The 18,554-nt window shown below is 38.7% G+C and overlaps 2 protein-coding genes across 2 annotated transcripts in view; both read right to left on the bottom strand.

Moving 5' to 3' along the window:
* Positions 1–162: 162 nt before the first annotated feature.
* ifih1 (interferon induced with helicase C domain 1) lies at positions 163–12,730 on the bottom strand. Its single transcript, XM_053328509.1, has 16 exons — positions 12,222–12,730; positions 10,685–10,856; positions 9,745–9,852; positions 9,234–9,299; positions 7,185–7,411; positions 6,276–6,486; positions 5,022–5,239; positions 3,850–3,951; positions 3,624–3,747; positions 3,311–3,526; positions 2,362–2,618; positions 2,119–2,268; positions 1,855–2,016; positions 1,569–1,762; positions 1,318–1,411; positions 163–756 (listed from the first exon to the last, which is right to left on the bottom strand). The coding sequence occupies exons 1-16, from the start codon at positions 12,657–12,659 to the stop codon at positions 556–558; spliced, it is 2,940 nt and encodes a 979-aa protein (XP_053184484.1). The 5' UTR covers positions 12,660–12,730; the 3' UTR covers positions 163–555.
* A 4,916-nt stretch (positions 12,731–17,646) lies between these two features.
* Positions 17,647–18,554, bottom strand: part of LOC128367718 (potassium voltage-gated channel subfamily H member 7) — a 34,819-nt gene continuing 33,911 nt past the window's right edge. Inside the window, exon 17 of the mRNA XM_053328329.1 lies at positions 17,647–17,937. Within this exon, the coding sequence (XP_053184304.1) occupies positions 17,647–17,937 (291 nt within the window). The remainder of the gene's footprint in view (positions 17,938–18,554) is intronic.

Below are 18,554 nucleotides of genomic sequence, written 5' to 3'. Positions count from 1 at the left end.
GACTCACTAGCAGTTGCATTTAATGGAAAATCACCAGCACCTGTTTGGCTTTGTGTTGACAGGTGGGCTCTGAGGGGCTATCATAGGCTCAGCAGCTCCCACCTCATGAGACCACAGAGGCTTGAGAGGAAAAATTTGTTTTTAAATTATTTATTTTGTTCAGTTTCACTTCCACACATTGCCGTTCATTTATCTAACAATCATACAGACTTAAATTTTCATGTCCGTTGAAGATTTCAACAGTAATTTAAACATATATAGCAATAGATACACCAACAATCAACCTCCAGTGCAGTAAGTGCAAATTTGTATTGTGACAATCCAATACATCTTACGTAATATATTAGATACACATATGAAGTAATCAATAAAATGATGAAAATATTCATTCTCTGGACAGAGGTGTAAAACATCAATAAACAGCAGTTGTCATGATATACTGACATTTATACTGCATTTGCCATTGTGATGGCTACAGGAATTCATACTCTGCAAGTTGCAAAATTGTGATGAAAATATAACAGAAAATAGCCTGTAGTTCTACTGAGTGTTAATTCATTCTGTTTCTTCTTCATCATCTGAGCTCTCAGCCATCCGGCTGGCATGCTCAGCGTAGTCAAAAGCTGAAAACTTGACGGGAAGCTCATTCCACTTGGTACATTTGCTAATCTTCTTTGCATTGGTAGCCACCACAAAGTTTTTCACATGTAGGGAAGGGCACTCTATCCCGCGGTAAAGCATCATTGAACCCCATCTCTGCAAACGAAAACAGATAAAAACATGACAGGATTGATGTGGTTCTCTACACAAAAGAATGCTCAGATATGTGCCATTTTGTGCCCTTGGCTGAATTATGATTTGGGAGGCAAAGTGGCAATATGATTTAATTACATTTTAGAGCCATGCTGTTAAATAAAAATATACAAAGTTATATGATTTTTAATTTTTTATGAAAAGTCAGGGAGTTATTACAATTAACCCTGAGGGGGTGTCAATATTAGTACCAATCAGTCAAGTAGATATTTTGCTGGATTTGATGAGTAAAAAATTGAGTTTGAGTGCTCAATGAAAAGTCATGGTAATATTAAGGTCATTAGGTGTTATCTTCTGGGAACAATGAATATCTCAAACAAATTTCTGGGCAATTATTGTTATTGGGATAACACCCTGGATCAACGTACTGGACTGACAGGTCATTATCATTGCTAGAGCTACAGCCTCTCCAAACTCCCTCTAAATACTAACCATCCACTCATTATTGAACTAAAAAAGAAGGACTGCTCTTTCAACTAATCAAAACGCTTGGTATACATTTACCTGCCCACACTCCTTGCATGCGATGAAGCCGTTGGTCTCATAATCTAGAAGTCGCTCTTGAAGAGTAGTGTTTTCTCTTTGAATGAAAAGTTTACTGTAAAAGGAAACTTGTGTTATATTTGACTTTTGACAAATTTACTGTACAGTAAATCACAGCAAGAGTACCATACTATACATCAACAGTGCAGTTTTTATACCAATACACAGGAAGAATTAGAAATTATATATTAGTTAACTCTTAATTGTAATACCTGAACTGTGGTGAAACATTGACTCTGTGCATATTTTCAATGATCTGGATGTCTTCACCACTGCAGACGTATTTGCTGCAGCCTCGACAGCTGAACCTCAGTTCAGACGGGTTCTCACTCTTCATGTCTTTTTGTTTTTGCTTGATCATTCTGACTTTCTCCTCCATTATAGCTTGAATTTGAAACTCTGTGATCTGATGAAATAAAAAACAAAACAAAAAAACATAACTTAAAACAGTCTTACAGCGATGTGGGTTTCAGTTAGAAAAGCCTAAAGTGAACATACCTTTTTGTCATAGTCTGCTTGATTTAAAACTCTGATTTTGTCAATGGCTTTGTGCATCATCTTTGTGCGGTACTCATTGACACACTCCCTTTCAGCCACCCCAGTCCCCTTCACCTCCACCACAGTGTAACTGCTGTCCTCAGCTCTTCCTCTGCCTTGAGCCTGCAGAAGGTAATGATAGTGTGGATGTTTAATGTTTGCTTTAATGCAGTATAATAGTACGTTAATTACTGAACATACCAGTAATTGTGTGACATCACTGACCTGAATCATAGCGATCTCATTGGTCACAAGGCCATATCGGATAACAAAGTTGCATGCTGGTATGTCCAAACCTTCCTCTGCCACTGTGGTAGCAATCAGCAAGTTGACGTCGCCACTGCCGAATTTGCTCAACACATCCTTCTGCTCTGCCTGATTAACACACATTTACAACGAGAAGGTTCAGTGTAAATTGGATGCTTAGAGGGAGAGTGAGAAACTGTAGTTCCTGAAATGTGTACTCACAGCTGTCATTGGTTTAACTACACTCTGGTCTCCTCCTCCAATGACATGTGCAGCTTTCACTCCAATGTCAGCAAACTTGGGGTTTTCCTGCACCCACTGACTTAGAGCAATGGCACTGCGACGTGTCTTGGTGAAAATGATCCCTCTGGCTTGATCCCTGCTGCTGAACTCATGCAGAATTTTTGCTCTTAGTTTTGACAGGCTGTCATTTTCATACTCCGGATTCTCTGCAAGCTTCTTCAGCTCTTCCTTGTTCTCTGCAAGACATAGTTTTCAAATGAGTGAATACTGTGTATCATTTTAAACGTTAAAGGAATAGTTCTGGGAAATGTGCTTATTGACATAGGAGTTAGGAGAGAAGATTGATTCAACCTTTTCATAATCTGTCCATTAAATACATGGCTAAAGCCAAAAACCTGTTAGCTAAGCTTAGCAAAAAGGGTGAGCCAAAATCTGCCTAACTGCATCCTTTAAAGCTGTTTAAATCACGATATGTCATTTTTAAAAATCTGTCCAAAAACTGAAGTGTAAAAACAAAAAAGCCTGGGGATTTATGGGCAGACTTGGTCTTTTTCTTGGCCGTGAACAGGAATAAAATGAAAGACAACCCTAACCCTTCAACTTGATACTGTAAAACAGAAACTTTCCTCTTCTACGATTCAGAATTAAACACATGAAATACAATGTGTTAAGGTGCTAGTAGGTGGATTTAGTTACATTTGGACAGTTTCACCCAAATTCCAGTCTCTGTGCTAAGCTTAGCAGCTGCCGGCTGTAGCCTCACTGAATGTGGAATGGATCTTCTAACTCTCAGCAGGATTATCGAATAAGCAAAAATGTTAGCTATAGGGCATGTAACAGTATTGATAATTAAGTCAAGAACTACTTAGTTTCAATTATTTTCTCAGTAGTATAAATATTCAATGGGCTTGTACAAATACTAGAATACCGTCAAACAATTTGACGAGGAATCTCTCGGTGTCTGTAATTTTTATGGCAATCTCATCATCCGGGGTTGTTTTTCTCTTCTTCTCCTCCTCGTGGTATTTGTTCAGGCAACTGAAGGCATCACACATGCGAATGGTGTTGCTGAGTTGCAGACCCTCGCTGTACTGTCTGAGGTGCTCTGCACAAACCCGAACTTTCTGATCTTCCTCCTTTGCAGCTAAAATGATTGAAACACATTTTTGTTAGATCCCTACAAGCCAGGCAGTTTGTTATAGGAAAAACAAAAAAGCACAAAGATAAAAATTTGTGCTCACCTGTTCGCTCTTTTTGAACAACCCACCCGTCATAAGTCTGAGAGCCAAGTTCACAAGTGGGGAACAGCTCAGCATGGGTATGAATGGCATTCATAATTTTTTTGATTACATCCCCAAAAGGATCCTAAAAAACACATTTGGCAGAACAAACATATAACACTCTTAATGCCACCCCTTCAGTGGAATGTCCAAACTGTGTTTAAAAGTTACCAGTAAACAAATGTACCTCTTTTCTGTCTTCAACTGTTACAATTATCTTGTCTATCTCCTTTTTGTGTTTTCCAAGGCTCCTTGTCATGATTTTGGAAGCATCCAAGTTTGCACAAATCTGTGAAAGAGACACAGATATACAGTGTTACAGTGAATTAATCATAAGCATCCATTACTATCTGAATGACATGCACTATTTGTATCAAATCTCTACATGTCCAACACAGTGTTAAAACCAAAACCTTTTCATTTTTTTAACGTCTATGGCAGTAGGAAAGTTTATGGCTGTGGCTTGTGCCGGGACAGTGTGGAACATTAGAAACAGCTTCAGCTGGGTCAGCAGGGTCCTAGATGACTAAGACGGAGAAACTGTAGCAGGATGTAGATGGACAAATGATGAACAAGTTCCATGAAATAGTAGAACTAAAGAATAACATGTTTTGCTTGTGATATGATTATGAAGCTTAGCAAAAGTTTAGTCAGGAAGACCATCTTTTTGCATGCTCATGTCTATAGTTTTATGTCTCATCCCTCAGTCATTCTGATCCCTCTCACAGCTCATCATTTCCTTGCTGTTATGTCTGGGTCATCAATTCAGACGTCAGCTGTTCACATCGCCTGGTCACATCTAACCAATAGCACGAGTTACACACATTCTTTGTCAGCCTGTCATATTGCAGCCGTCCTTTTTTAAATATGTTTTCTCCCTCTCTGCTTTAGTGCTTTCTCAATGCTGTTTTGTGCGAACCACCATCTCCCTATCACCGCCCAGACTTTGCAGATTCATCAGTGCATCACTTCATCAAACTCATTAGCCTGATCATTCGATTTAAAATCTCCCTGCGGAGTCCAAGCGCCAAAGACTTCAGACAATACTTAATCGTTAATCATCTGTATAACAAACAACTCTTTTGCTTCATTCTCTGGTCTCCTGATCGAAATACTAGACATGAACACAACCAAAGTGCCAGTCCCTTAAAAATGCTCTGGGATAATTTAGTGTAGTTTGTGTTCAGACTGTGTCAAGGAGGATATATATCCATCTCTTCTGGGATTTTAAGACCACAGTTTCTGTTGTTGTCATATTAGATTGCATTAGATAATATTTTGTCCACATACACTGATATGTACTATAATCTTTCTTCAACATACTGTCGATGTGTATGAAAAGCTGAGAATGGTATTTACACGCAGAATGTGATCCTCAGCTTTATCCATTTTTGTGGCTCCTCCAACCCCAGGTGACGCAGTCAGGCCCAGGATCTGAGGGAGAGGCACAGGCGTCTTCTGCTCCTTCCTCAGCCTGTTGTTCTTATGCTTCTGTTTCAGGTAGCGCATCATTATGTGGTTGTAGACTCCTCCCTTCTGAGTGTGGTGACACTCATCTATTACGATCAGTGTCAGATCTAAATGAGGACAAGACAGGACAACAAACTTTAAATGAATGTACGTGATGCAAATTAGACTATGGATAATAAGGTAGAAAACAGCGTGGAGGAAAAAAAGGAGAATAAATAATAAGTGATTGTACAGTTCTTCTTTAGTAAGAATATTTAGTAAAGATGTGACTTGCTATAATATTTACATTTCTGCTTTTCCCACTGTACCATTATTGCCAGAGACAAAGACTACAATTTTCTCTACCAAGCAGTGCTACTTTCATGCTATTTATGTTTCTTGAATAAATAGATAGGATTTTCAGTCACAGATTATAGCATCCCCCTGTTCCTCCCACATAAACCTGCACTTTTCTAGGAACCTGACACAGCAGTTTAAGCCACACAATGACATATGCTGGAAAACTGTTTACTTATAAAAATACCTTCGACTAATTTTGTATTTTACAGAAGTGTGAATTATAGTCATTCACATCTACAAGTTTAACTAGAGTGATACAAATGTGTCCCTGGAGGAGTAGAATATGGAGAGGAGCAGCTTGATGGCCTGTTGGTGATAGAAGCTCTCATGTGAATTTGATCAGCCACACACTGATGGCTTGAACAGACGTGTGGCCTGGAAAGCAAGAGATAGGAAAAAAACAAGAAGCACGCGCTTTCAGGCGTTTCAACAAACAGCATATGTTCCACTGAGGTGGCTATTCCACCTTGGACCGGTGAGTGCCAACAAGAGTGAACAGCAGAGCCGGAAGACTTTGACAAGATCCTGTCAGGTATCATCAAGGGAGATGCTACGTGTCCTCTGGGTGGCTTTCTATTACAAAACCTGTCAGTGTGTGTGGTTTAAGCCTGGATGGATTTTAGCTTAAGATTTTATGAAGACTTTTTCTTTTAATGTACAGGTTTTATGACTTTATTTTATTTTCAATGATTATTTGTTCAAGAAGACGACATTATTGAGAAAATAAAATGTATTTACACTCTTGTGTTGTCATGTTGGATTCTTTTTACTCTAGTGTGGGACAACTCACAAGAAAAATCAAACCTTTTAAGTCCACTCCTTCGTCGTCTCCTTTGTTGGACCTCTCCAAGTAGTTCTCCAGAATCTGGGCTGTACAAATGATGACATCATTGTTCTTCACAATTTCTGTGAAAGAGATTTTGAGCTGGGAGTCTCCGCTCACTCTCTCCACTTTATATGTCTGCTTCAGAAATGGAAGGAACTCTGCGGAATAATGCTGCTCAACAAGAGGAATCTGTAGGACACCAGAGCACATTCAGTGTTATAATGCGGAAGCTAGAGAGTCAAGAATATTTTGAAAAAACTGGCAATAAGAAATGAAGAAATGTCTGCATTACTTCTATTACTACACTGCTCCTAATGCTTGAGCTTAATGTAGAGTTTGTTCATGATCACGATAATTGCAGTGTTATGACTTTATTGTCATACATCATCTGGCACAGATAAATACATCCTTGACTTGTTTTTCACTCTGGTTGCGGCAAGGTTTCAAATAAGTTGTGTAAGAATTTTGAATATTTTGTTGTTCATTGTTCAAGAATCAGGGAAGACACTCCTCTTTCTGCAGGGACATGGCTAACAAGGTTATGATGCTGGTCTTTCCAGTACTAAAGAATGAATCACTATGATGATTATCACTTATTCTCACGCTGTTTTAAAACTCAGCAGTACAGTTTTATAGCTGGAAAACCTTTATTCCGAAAAGGAGTAGTGATTTTTTCCAGTGCAGAGCAGATCCCATACATGCCAAATTGTAACAAAGTGCGGGGGAATATCTAAACCTTATGGCATGTAATTTGTGGTGAGCTGACCCACATGTGCAAATTGAAAGATAGAATGTTTCCTTTGGATATGAAAAGGACAGAAGTAGGTCAATATAACAGTGCATAGCTATACGTTGGAGTATACTGTACCAGACTTGGGCTGTAGTACCTTGTTCACCAGGATGACCACTTTTCCTGATTGCCCTGCAGTCCTCCTGCAGTCCAGATGTTTTTTGGTAATATAAACTGCAACTCTGGTTTTACCACTTCCTGTCGGGAGGCATATGATGATGTTTTTCCCCTCCAGGGCAGGTCTAGCTACTTCCATCTGATAATCTCGAAGAACAATATCAGCTTTTTCTGAGCCTCCGGCTGCCGCTACTGAGTCAGTTCCTTCTGTAATGCAGAGCAGATAAAACTTCAGTCCATGTCAGCAACCCACAATTACAGGCATAACCAGCAGGAAAAGACTGGGCTTGTCATTGTGTGTGGTTTGGTCTTTAAGTGGAATGTCTTCTTAATGCTGCTATCAAAAAAACAAAACATTCACACCGAATTTGTGGAATTCGTGTTTTATAAACACTGAGCAGTTTTTCTTTTCTTTTTTGCAATTCCATTGTTAAAACCACCAGACATAAGCACTGAGTAGAGCACCTACTGTATAAGACCGTCTTTGGCAGTTAAAATGGGAACACTGTGCACTATAAATCTTGTCTCTGAATCTTAATCCAAACCATAATGTCCAAAAAACTAAATGTCAGTATGCACAACATATGTTATTGTACAAATACAAATAAATAAATGTTACTAATCTAACACTGAAATTAACAGATTAATAAAACAGGAATACAGGCCATATTTTCCAAAAACATAATCAAACATCAGGCACTATATTTCTTCGCACAAGCTAACATCTGCTGTATAAATCATCTCTATTTTCTCAGCTCATTGGAAGTGTATATTTTGATCACGTCATTTTGATAATGCTGTTGTGTCCCTGGTCTGTATTATGGCAGCATTTTCTCTTACTTTGCTGTGTTCACGGACAGCAGACTTACTATGATCCACTTTAATCTGACTTGAAGTTGCTGGCTATGACTGATTTGCTGTGTCTAGGGTGGGGATAACACACAATCGCACAATGTGCACATAAGCCCCTCTCTGCTACCCTTTCCCTTCAGCTCTAAATTTCTCACAGTTATGAGTTCAAACCCCCAGAAAGTTATTTTTCTCAGTGTAGACAACTTTTAATTTTCCTTCTCAGACTTTGTATGTCAGAGGTTAAAGTGCTGTTTTAAACAACTTCATGGACTAACGTGAGTAAATACAAGTCTGAGCTGATGGCAAGATAGAGCTTCAACAACAGCAAGAAGTAAATTATGGTTTGTAAAGCCCCTTGAACTTTTACCAGCAGTTCCCAGACGCTAAAGGTATTAGAGAAGTCAACAATCAGCCATGCTCCAATAAGAACAATAAACCAACAGGCCTACTTTTCTTTTTGACTCAGTGATTCATTTCAGAAGACCCACAAATAACTCAACACATGCAACTAATTTTAGGGCTTTCATTTAGGAGAAAATAAATTATACTTCCTGTAGTTCCTCATTTCACATAATCATTTTAACTGTCTTACTAGTCCACATGCATCAACCTTCGTGCAACGTCTCTATTTTGGTGTGATTATCCACAAAATAATCCTTTATTATGTGTCTGCAATGTCAGCAAGGCACTTGATGTGATAACAATGCAAAGAGAGATAAAGCTGATGCATTAGCTACTGAAATACTAAGAGGCATTATATAAGCCTAGAGATGTAGAGGAAGGTTTCAATGCGCAATGGCTTCAATTAAACCTTTCCTTTACATTTCTTTACAGTCAACATGTGGTTTTCATTTGAAACACTGGCTGTGCCATACTTTCTTTAACCTCTGTGTGGTTCATCACTGTACACACATGGAACATATTCTTTGGTGTCATGCAGGCAGGATGGAGAAATTTTCCACTTGCAACACACTCATTTTTGCTTTACCATACTATAAGGCATCTACGAATCCGATGTACATCTTTATTGCTATGACTTGATTTTGGTTTTTGTGTGCAGCTGACTAGGGGATAACAAGAACAAGCTACAAATACCTACTGCAGATAAGTAACATGCTTTAAATACTTGAACAACATCAACAGTATCAAGGGGTGGTCAAGGGTGAATCAGCCCCACCTGGCTGTGAGGGCTCAGAGCTGTTTGGCAGTTGTTTGGAGTCAGAGTTTTCTCCATTGTAGAGGTCTGGGAAGACATCAAACAAAATATTTAAAAAATCACTGGAAAAGTAAAACAGACAAGGAAAGGAAAGGAAATACATCTTAACCTTGTACACTGTACACACAAAAGGCCTATTTTAACACTCATTCCCTTTATTTGAGAAATTCTTTCCAGTAGCAACATCCAAGTTATTCAGGATAAATATAGTCCATAGACATCGCTATGGGCAGTTTTTTCTGCATATGATCTGAAAAATGGAAAGACATCACTAAGAGCAAGAGAGAAATGGGTGTATGTGATAACTGATCTTTTAGTCTCCTACTGCACAGTATAAACCTCCAAATTCAGTTATTTGACTTAATTTGTTCACTAGTGAATCTGGATCTTCCTTCATTGCTGTCTGCTAGTATCACTGACATCCATATGAATATATTTTACTGATCATTAAAACAGAGTTGCTCTGTAAGACCTGTGGTTTCCTCCGTGGTCATGCTGGTGTCCATAGATTCTGGACTACTAGAGCGTTCAACTCTTGCTGTACTCTCCTTTGAGGCAGAACTACTTCCTGAAGGCTCATCTGTCAGATAAAAAACAGAAGAAAAATGACACAGTTAACCAAACCCACAGTAAGATCTGTAGCTTGTACTTATAATTGCTCATAAAATTATAGTTAATTAATTAATTAATTAATATCTCCAGTGGTGAGGTACTCAACTTATATTACTTTAACTTCTCTTTCACTATATTTAGAGAAATATTGTATTGTCTACTCCACTAGTACTTGACACCATAGATAATATAACAACACATTACAAAAATGAAATCAGTGGTTTCCAATATTTTTGGCTTTCACCAAAAATCAAAGATCAGAGAAAAAGTCAAAAAACTGAATAAAGATTTGTGTATCAGAACTTCTTCCCTCTCTCATCAATCATCTTACAATCCCTCAGAGTTATCTGGTGATGCTTTAGAGGGGCCTGACCCCTAGGTTGGGAACCAATGGACTAAGCTACCTAACTTTATATAGAGCAGTTCAAACCCGTGTCATCTCCAGCCGCTACTACAATTAGATGCTGCTTACACACTGATGCCTCAGTATTAATAATCTAATTATGTAATTTTTCAGCCGCAGGGACCAAACCACTACTTTTACTACAATACTTTAAGAGCATTTTGCTGCTAATACTTTAATGCTAATGACATCAATTTGCAATGGAGTATTTTTAACATTGCTGAATTGGTACTTAGAGTACTACTTCAAACTCTGAATGTCTCCTAAATTTATAATCTAATACAGCTGTAATAAAGACACTGTAAGCACTACAGAGCAGTAGGTACAGAGGGCCTATATGTGCCTCAAGACTGCTTAATGGTATTCCCTGTGATGGGTATGTGCTCCTGTCAGTCACCTTGCATGTCACTGTCAGGTGGCCCTCCAGTCAGCTGGTAAAGGTCCTTGTGTTCAGTTACTCGCAGAATATCGAGAAATTTAGAGAACCATCCTGGTCGATTTCTCACGATTCTTCTCAGAAGTTCACGAGCTCCGTTCCTGGATCCTCTGTTTCTTGATTCAGTGTTAACCTAGAAGATGAACATTATGAGTAAATTGGTCATGTATTCAGAGTCAAGCTCTGTGCTCTGCAAAAACAATTAGTGCACTTGTCTGCCATCTTGTGGTCAATGATCAGAAAATCAGTTCTCATGACTTAGAGGATAGGTTCACCATTATTCAAGTCTGTCTGAACTGATTCCTCCTGTTCATACTGGCTATAGCCTATCTGCCAGATTTAAAGTCCTTTTAGCAGTATTTACCTCTTTGTACTTTCTCAGACAGTGTTTCCCTGTTGAGCTGTGGTGGAAGAATAGTAACAAAAAGAAATACTTTGATTTGACTACTTGATGTGTCCCATTTGGACTGTTGAAGCTTCAAGTTAGCTTCAGATAAACTTTTAACAGTGGTGGAAAGAGTACTGAAATATTCTACTCAAGTAAAAGTAGCACTACTTTGATGACATTTTAAGTAAAGTAAAGTAAAAGTACTGGTCTAAAAACGTAGTCAAGTCAAAGTAAAAAGTAGCTTGTTTAAACTCAGAGTAAATGTTACTTAGTTACTTTTTTAACGGGGGGTGGGTGGTATAACTAAATATACCTGTATACTGTGCAGTACACCTGTCTGTGCCCCTGTGCACCATTCGCTTAATTCTCTCATGTCCGACGCTGTCCTGTGCACATGAATGCATCATGCTCACTGCTTGCCTGTGCCAGCAGAGTGAGACACACCTCTGTAATGAGACAGATGACGGCAATATGTCTGATGGACATTTCTTTAGTGTTCGTCCATAAATATGTGAGTTTGTTATGTTCTATTAGAGTTTATTTATAGGTTGTTATAGGCTGTAATAGTTTATAAACGGTAACTTACTGAATCATGCCAACATTGTTTTTTACTCAGTAACCGATGTGATTTAAGTATACTTCAAACAAAACATAAAGTAAAAGTAAAATTACAGATTTTTAAATAGCTACAAGTACACAAAAAACTACTCAATTACAGTAAGGCAAGTAAATGTAATAATTAGTTACTTTACAACTCTGCTTTTAAATACATTACAGAATAGAATAAAGGAGGCTTGTGAATTTTGTCCTTCATCATTTACATTGAAAGTGCGTTGTGAAAGGATCCTCTAATGGCCAGGTAGAATGACTACCTACCTAGTATTCATTTGAGCACTTCACAATTGTTAAAACAAACTTGAAAAACCGCCCTTTAATGATGAACTGAAAAACACATGAACCACAGGTGATACCCATTACACTAATTTCATATTTTGGCCATTTGAGACGTCATTATATCCTCATTGGATCGTGATGAACTTCAAATTAAATATGTAAGCTGTGTATTTTTTTTTTTTTTTTTTTTTTTTACAACTACGTAGGCCTACTTACAATGTCGGCGTCTTCCTGGGTGAGTAGTTCGTTTTGCTGACAATGTAGGCACACCATATCTGTCTGCATGTCAATAAGACTGGGAGACAGTAAGTGAATAAGTCGCACGCAGCAGTCATTCTCGGCCTCCTCTTCTGGCTCTGGGAGTTTGGCCTGAACGTAGTCCGCTGCCAGCAGACAACCTGCTTGTTTCAATGCGTCAATAAACGCAGCGAACCTGCCCTCTTCGTGTGGCCTCTTGATGACTGCGTCAATGAGGAGATTCGCAGCCGCATATTCACTCTCGTTCTTAGCCTTTTGACGGATCTTATCCTTTTGGTCTTCTTTAATGAAATGCACGTGATCTAGGACCTGATCCACCTGTATAAGTCTTCGCAGCCTAGGCCTAAAATCTTCAATGAGATTTTCATACACGGTACTTTGTTTATCATCTTCCATTTCTCGCCCAACCGATCAGACCGATACAACTAACCTACTACACGAACTACAGTCCGGACCCGCTGTTGTTAAAAACCTAGACTGACTCACTGTTTGTGTATGTAACTTTCAGTTTCGTTTCTCTAGAACTCGAAAGTAGAAAATGAAAAGGCCCACTAGATGTCAGCATCGGAACAGAGACGATCTGAAACCCTACAACCATTTTCATGCAATCTGAGGCATTTACAGCTTATTTCTATTGATAAACACAAAAAGACATATTGAGACATCAAACATCAATATAGGAAGGGAATACAACTTCCCTTTTGATGTTGTTTGTATGCATGTTTTCTATTTATATATTTTAAATCAGTAATATATTTTAGTTTAAAAATGGTCAATGCAAAAATTGTAATTGTGAATTCTGATTGTGGCTTTAGTACAAAGGTCTCACCTCAACTCTTTCACGCCCTGCTTTTATTGTATGTCTGATGTGTTTGATATGCTTAATAGAATAGAGCCATACTATTAAGCAGTCCTCTGCTTACATCCTTGGTGTGGATTCACCTCTTCTTACCCGAGCTCACTCACTCCTAATCATGGCCATATATCCCGCCCATTGACCTCTGTTCTGCCTGGTATCAGCACTAACAACATGTGAGGGCTTAGCATAGGTGTGTACTTGTGCTTCAGATACACATCTATGGTTGTGCATGACTCAAGTGAGTTTATTACGGTCTTCATATGTTGTAGTTTAATGGTTATTTATAGATTAATGTAGCTTGAATGTGATCAAATGCTTGGCCAGTATATTGGTAGATGCTATAATGATGACTTTGTCTGTTTGCCTTGTTTGCCTTGAGCTTACAGATTTATAGTATTGTAAGTGTACAATGCACAAGATTCATTCTCTGTAGTGGTTAATTCATCATCACCTAATACAAGAACATTTAGAATTTGTTGTATAATTGTTAAATGTAATGTTTCACTATGATGTAATTTTAGCAGTGCTAGGCCTACCCCTCACCTCTGAGTACCAATAGCCTATTCACTTTTTGTTAGGTACCTAATTGTGTGATGTTATATTGGTTAACTGCAAATTGTAATTATTGTGTTTTTCTGTGTATCATTTTCAGAAAACCATGAACATCACATTCCTCATTTCCTGTTACATGTATGGCAATAAATGGCTTGAACAGACACATCAGTTGTCCCTTCTACATTCTTACTGATGTACTGTACCATGGTGAAGCTCAAAACTCCTGTGAACAAATCCTTGAGATAGACTCTACATGCTACACCCCTAAGCTAGAGTACAAAGTACAAATGATTTTAGTTATGTTTATACAGGGTGTCCATAAAGTCTCTTTACAATTTAACACATGTATTACAAAAGCAAATGAATAGACAAATCTGTGGAAATGTAATAATTTAATACACCTCTATATGGGCACCATTAGTTGCATGAAGCACATCAAGACGGTACTCGATTTCTTGCCATGCTTGCTGTAGCATAGCCTCATCAATGGTGGCAATGGCATCAGTGATCTTTTGCTTACAGGTCGTTGATGTCCCATATCTTTGTTCGATACACAATACACAAATGCAATGTGATTAAAAACTTTGACCACTGAGTATATAGAACACATCTGATTAACATATCTCATCAATTTCTTTTGTAATTAATTTTTTAAATTGTAAAGAGACTTTGTGGACACCCTGTATTATACCACACATAGCCTAATTTGTATCTAATTTTGATAAATAATTATATGTTGTTCTCTCAATTCATACAAAAGGTTAATTCTGCAGTGGTGATATCAATTATTGTGGGGTTAGTACATGGTCAGGGGTACAGCTAGAAATTCTGGGTCCCTTGACAACAACTTATCCTCAAATACCACCCAACAACTGATCAACTGCTAAAGCAAAAATAATATATTACAGAGTAATCCCTGGCCTGGACAGGACAGGACACCTGTTCACCAAGCCACCAGGACAATTCATATCAAGTCTAATCTATTACAGTACACACATATGTCCATGTGGGCTTAAAAAATGGGAAAGCCAGTCACTCAGTGATAAGTGTGTTTTCATTTATTGCTCCCACAGCTTCAAAACAAACATGTACTACTGTTTTGCAAGAGATTTTCTAAAATAATTTACTCAGTTAAAAAAAATATTTTTTTTACATCTGGCAATATGATGTATTTATTTTCTAGAATCTAACAACATTTTATATTTAATGTACATTGCCACCAAAACAGTACAGGGAAATGATATGATCTGTATATATAGATAGTTATATATGAAGATGCTGACTTAGTATTTGGATTGATTGTATAGGCACAAGACCCTCTTCCGGGCCTGTTTATGCGCAAGTAATAACTTTCCGTGTGTTTCAAATCCCTGTTCCCCCCTTCCAAGTGTATCCTAAAAAGAGATAGGTATGCTGACATCATTTAATATTGTAATGTGCTACTTTGGGCTCATAAGCGGTGCAAAACAGTTAATATATAGATATAAAACACATGCACTGCCCTGTAGAAATGCCTACATCATACCTGTTTGTCAGAGGCCTACAGTAGCTCTGGGATAACAGCAGAATACTCTCAAATCTGCATGTTATATTATCTGCCTGGACAAGCATGTATGCTGTGTTCTGTTGGCGTAGCGTTATATAGTAGGTGCACGTCAGTGACCACAGTAATAATGCACATTGTTTAAAGAGGAAAACTACAGTATACTTGATACTGTACTGTATATTGCAGTGCAATTGTCCATAACCCCTGAGTCACACTTCAGAGAAAACAGGCATACAACTAAGGATAAGAAAACTGTTCTCACACCTTTGTAATGATGCTGTATTACATGAATAGCTGCAGAAAATAGTTTACATAGTCCATTCATTATCATATAGTCTCAGGCTGATGTATGTCCCCCGCAGGCTTCAGACTCAAATGGGCTCTAACAGCAATGTGTTCACTGTACACTAGCATCAGGGAAAACCTTTTGAAAATGATGCATTTCTTTGTTAAATTAAGTAAATGAAAAACGTTTTGTAGGGTGTGCCATGTCATGATTCTGGCTAGAAGCTACTGTCGCAGTACAGTAGGTCTAGCTCAATTTAAACAAACTGATCTAAAACAAGATTACCTCTTTTCCACATAGGGCCATGTCAGTGCCTTACTGTTGGGTGCTATGCAAAGTTTTCAGCAAGTGGAAAAGGATTTGGTTGTAAAATTTACAAAGCTTGCTCAGGTGATCATACCTGTACAATAGCAATGAGGAAAAAAGGCAATGCAGGGTTGCTTCCAAGTGCCATGCTGTGGTAGCCAACTGCCTAGACAAGTCTATGTCCACACAGCCTGCCATGTTAACAGTGGTGAGTTGCATCTAGCCACCATTTACATGTACAATCTTAAGTCGCATCATTTGTCCCTACTTTTCTTTTCTAGTCTAGGGTCAATTTGGCAGTGAGTGGTGACAGTAAGCTGCCCTCTGTAGAAAATCTGATAAGGGGCAGTGATAGCTAAAGGTGGTAGGACCAGGCTTGAAAACAGGTGCTTAGATCCCTGCACTAGCAGGATAAATCCGGGTTGGACAGCACCAGCAGTGAAGAAGGCACTGGATCCAAAACTGCTTTAGTGACTGCTCAATGCCCAACAGATCCATTTGTGTTTGTACGCTTCTAGGTCTAAATGTGTTCATTAAAAACAGAAAAAATGTGGGGTGGGAAAATCTACTGTTCCTATCTGTCCACGGAGTTCTCCTGGCAGCTCATGCTATTTCTACAAAGACCATAGACAGGTCTTGGTCAATGCTCTGCCTGACCTGCATTTTATGTGTCTTGGTCTTTCCAAACATCTGTGCTTAGGACTAGTTTTTACAACTGGTAAACAACATGTGTGATGTGATGGCCTCTTCATATTTCCTGTTTTGCCACAACATTTGAGCATTTATTCTAGATTAATGTCCCTCAGATCTCTCTAACATACACTTGAGTGACCTATAGTATGTAGCATATGTGGACTGCTCTTCTCCTTTGCTTTCTGCCTAAAGGTCACTGTTTTTTCTCTTGGCATATGCCCTGCACTAAGAGGAGGCTGGAGAATTATTTTTCTGTGCCTGCCTTTTCCGTAAGTCCCTGTGTTTTGGTCTGAACCACGATCCTTGCCAATCATGCTACTTTACCTAGGGCGTTTCAAAGCTGTTGGCTTGAATACTACTGTGCTGGGGCACTACACTTACAGGCATGTTTGGCCATCCTCCACCTGGTTCACAGACTGGTGAGTGTTGGGGAGCCAGTCTTAGAGGCTCTGCTGCTGACACAACGAAGACACCTATATGATGTGATGGATTGATGTGTGTGTCCTGGAATGCTACACATTTGAACCAGTCTAGAATTATGTATGTCAGTCAGTGTTTCAGGATATTAAGTGTTGCAGCAGAGATGCAGGAAGGGATATAGAGAGTCCATTAGAGCACAAAGCCTGGGGAAAACATAAAGTTGGATAGGTGTTGTTGTGCTACTTCTATCACAACCAGGTGGCGCCATTTAACCAGCATCCCTGCTGATTAAGTATAATATAGTTAAGAAACTGTTGAGTTCACAGATGAGGAAATGTGGTCAGTCTGCACTGGATTAAAAAAGTTCTTCCTGATTGTTTGGGCATCTACACATAAATCTTCAGTGAATGGATCTACAAAAACAAGTGATGATAATTAAGGAGGCCATCAGAGGGCTCCTGTGTTGATGGAACTGTTGTTACAATATGTAACCATTGTTATTATACTGATAACTGCAGAAACTGCCGGTTAATACACCATTGACTGCAGAGAACAGTATTTTATCCACATGCATAATGAAAAAAACCCATCTTATTTATCACCAAGCAACTGCAAATCAACAATACAGATGTCTGTGCCAGCATGCTGATAAAAAAGCTGCTACTTAGTAATTACAGCATTACAACACAGATATTAGAACACTGTGCTGCTGGAAGGTTTATGGCCTTGGAAACTGTGTGTCTGAGGCAGGTCTATGGAGTCCAGTGGTGTTAAAGTTGGAGTCAGAGGGGGGTGGGGAGGAAGAGGAGGAGGAAGAGGTTTCAGTTGGAAGAAGGATCAACGCAGACTGTTGACGGCCTGTGATCTCTTGTTGCTGTTGTTGTGGCTCTGTATGTCTTTGTACAAGCAATGCTGTAAGGCTGTCCTCACTGGGTGCATTCATGTTGGACAAGCTCGACAGAGAGTCTTTGGATTCCTGAATGGCCTTCTCCAGTTTGTGGTTGGGACCCTGAGTAGGAGAGTGGCAGAAAATATACAGTTCATTCTAGCTACCTGCATAAATGAAAGTGAAGAGAGTATATTCCTCCAACATTTTGATTGAGCCTGGTAACCTATTTTTAGCAACAGAGGTTGATAATTGAATGACAATGGTCAAATATCAAAATAGAAATTCCAGACAAAAGCTATATTTGTAATATTAGAAAAACTAAATAGAAACTTTAAAAACATATTTTTTAACAACACAAAAAATGAAACTTGAAACCAAAATTTCAATTGTGTAAAATAGGATGACTTCCATATGGTGTTTCATGTCAAAACTATTCAGATGGTGACAGGTAAGTTATCATAGATAGACTGCCTCAGATGGCTCAGATACTTTCTTGTGATTGTCTAAACTTTCTGGCACATGCTGTGGCAGACAATCCAATCAATTCAGACATTCATCAGTAACAGTGTGAAGCAAAGCATAGCGAGCAGCAGCTGCGTTAAGAAAGAGTGGAATCTTGTCAGAATATAAAGCCTGCCTCATTTTGTCCTTGAACATCACTGACGAGCTGGTGTGAATATGATGGATATGAATATGGTGATTTCAACAGTCAGCTGATGCATGGCTTCTGTGTTCTG

This window comes from Scomber japonicus, chromosome 11 (assembly GCF_027409825.1).
Source record: "Scomber japonicus isolate fScoJap1 chromosome 11, fScoJap1.pri, whole genome shotgun sequence".
Taxonomy (NCBI): Eukaryota; Metazoa; Chordata; class Actinopteri; order Scombriformes; family Scombridae; genus Scomber; species Scomber japonicus.
This window is presented reverse-complemented; position numbering and strand designations above follow the sequence as displayed.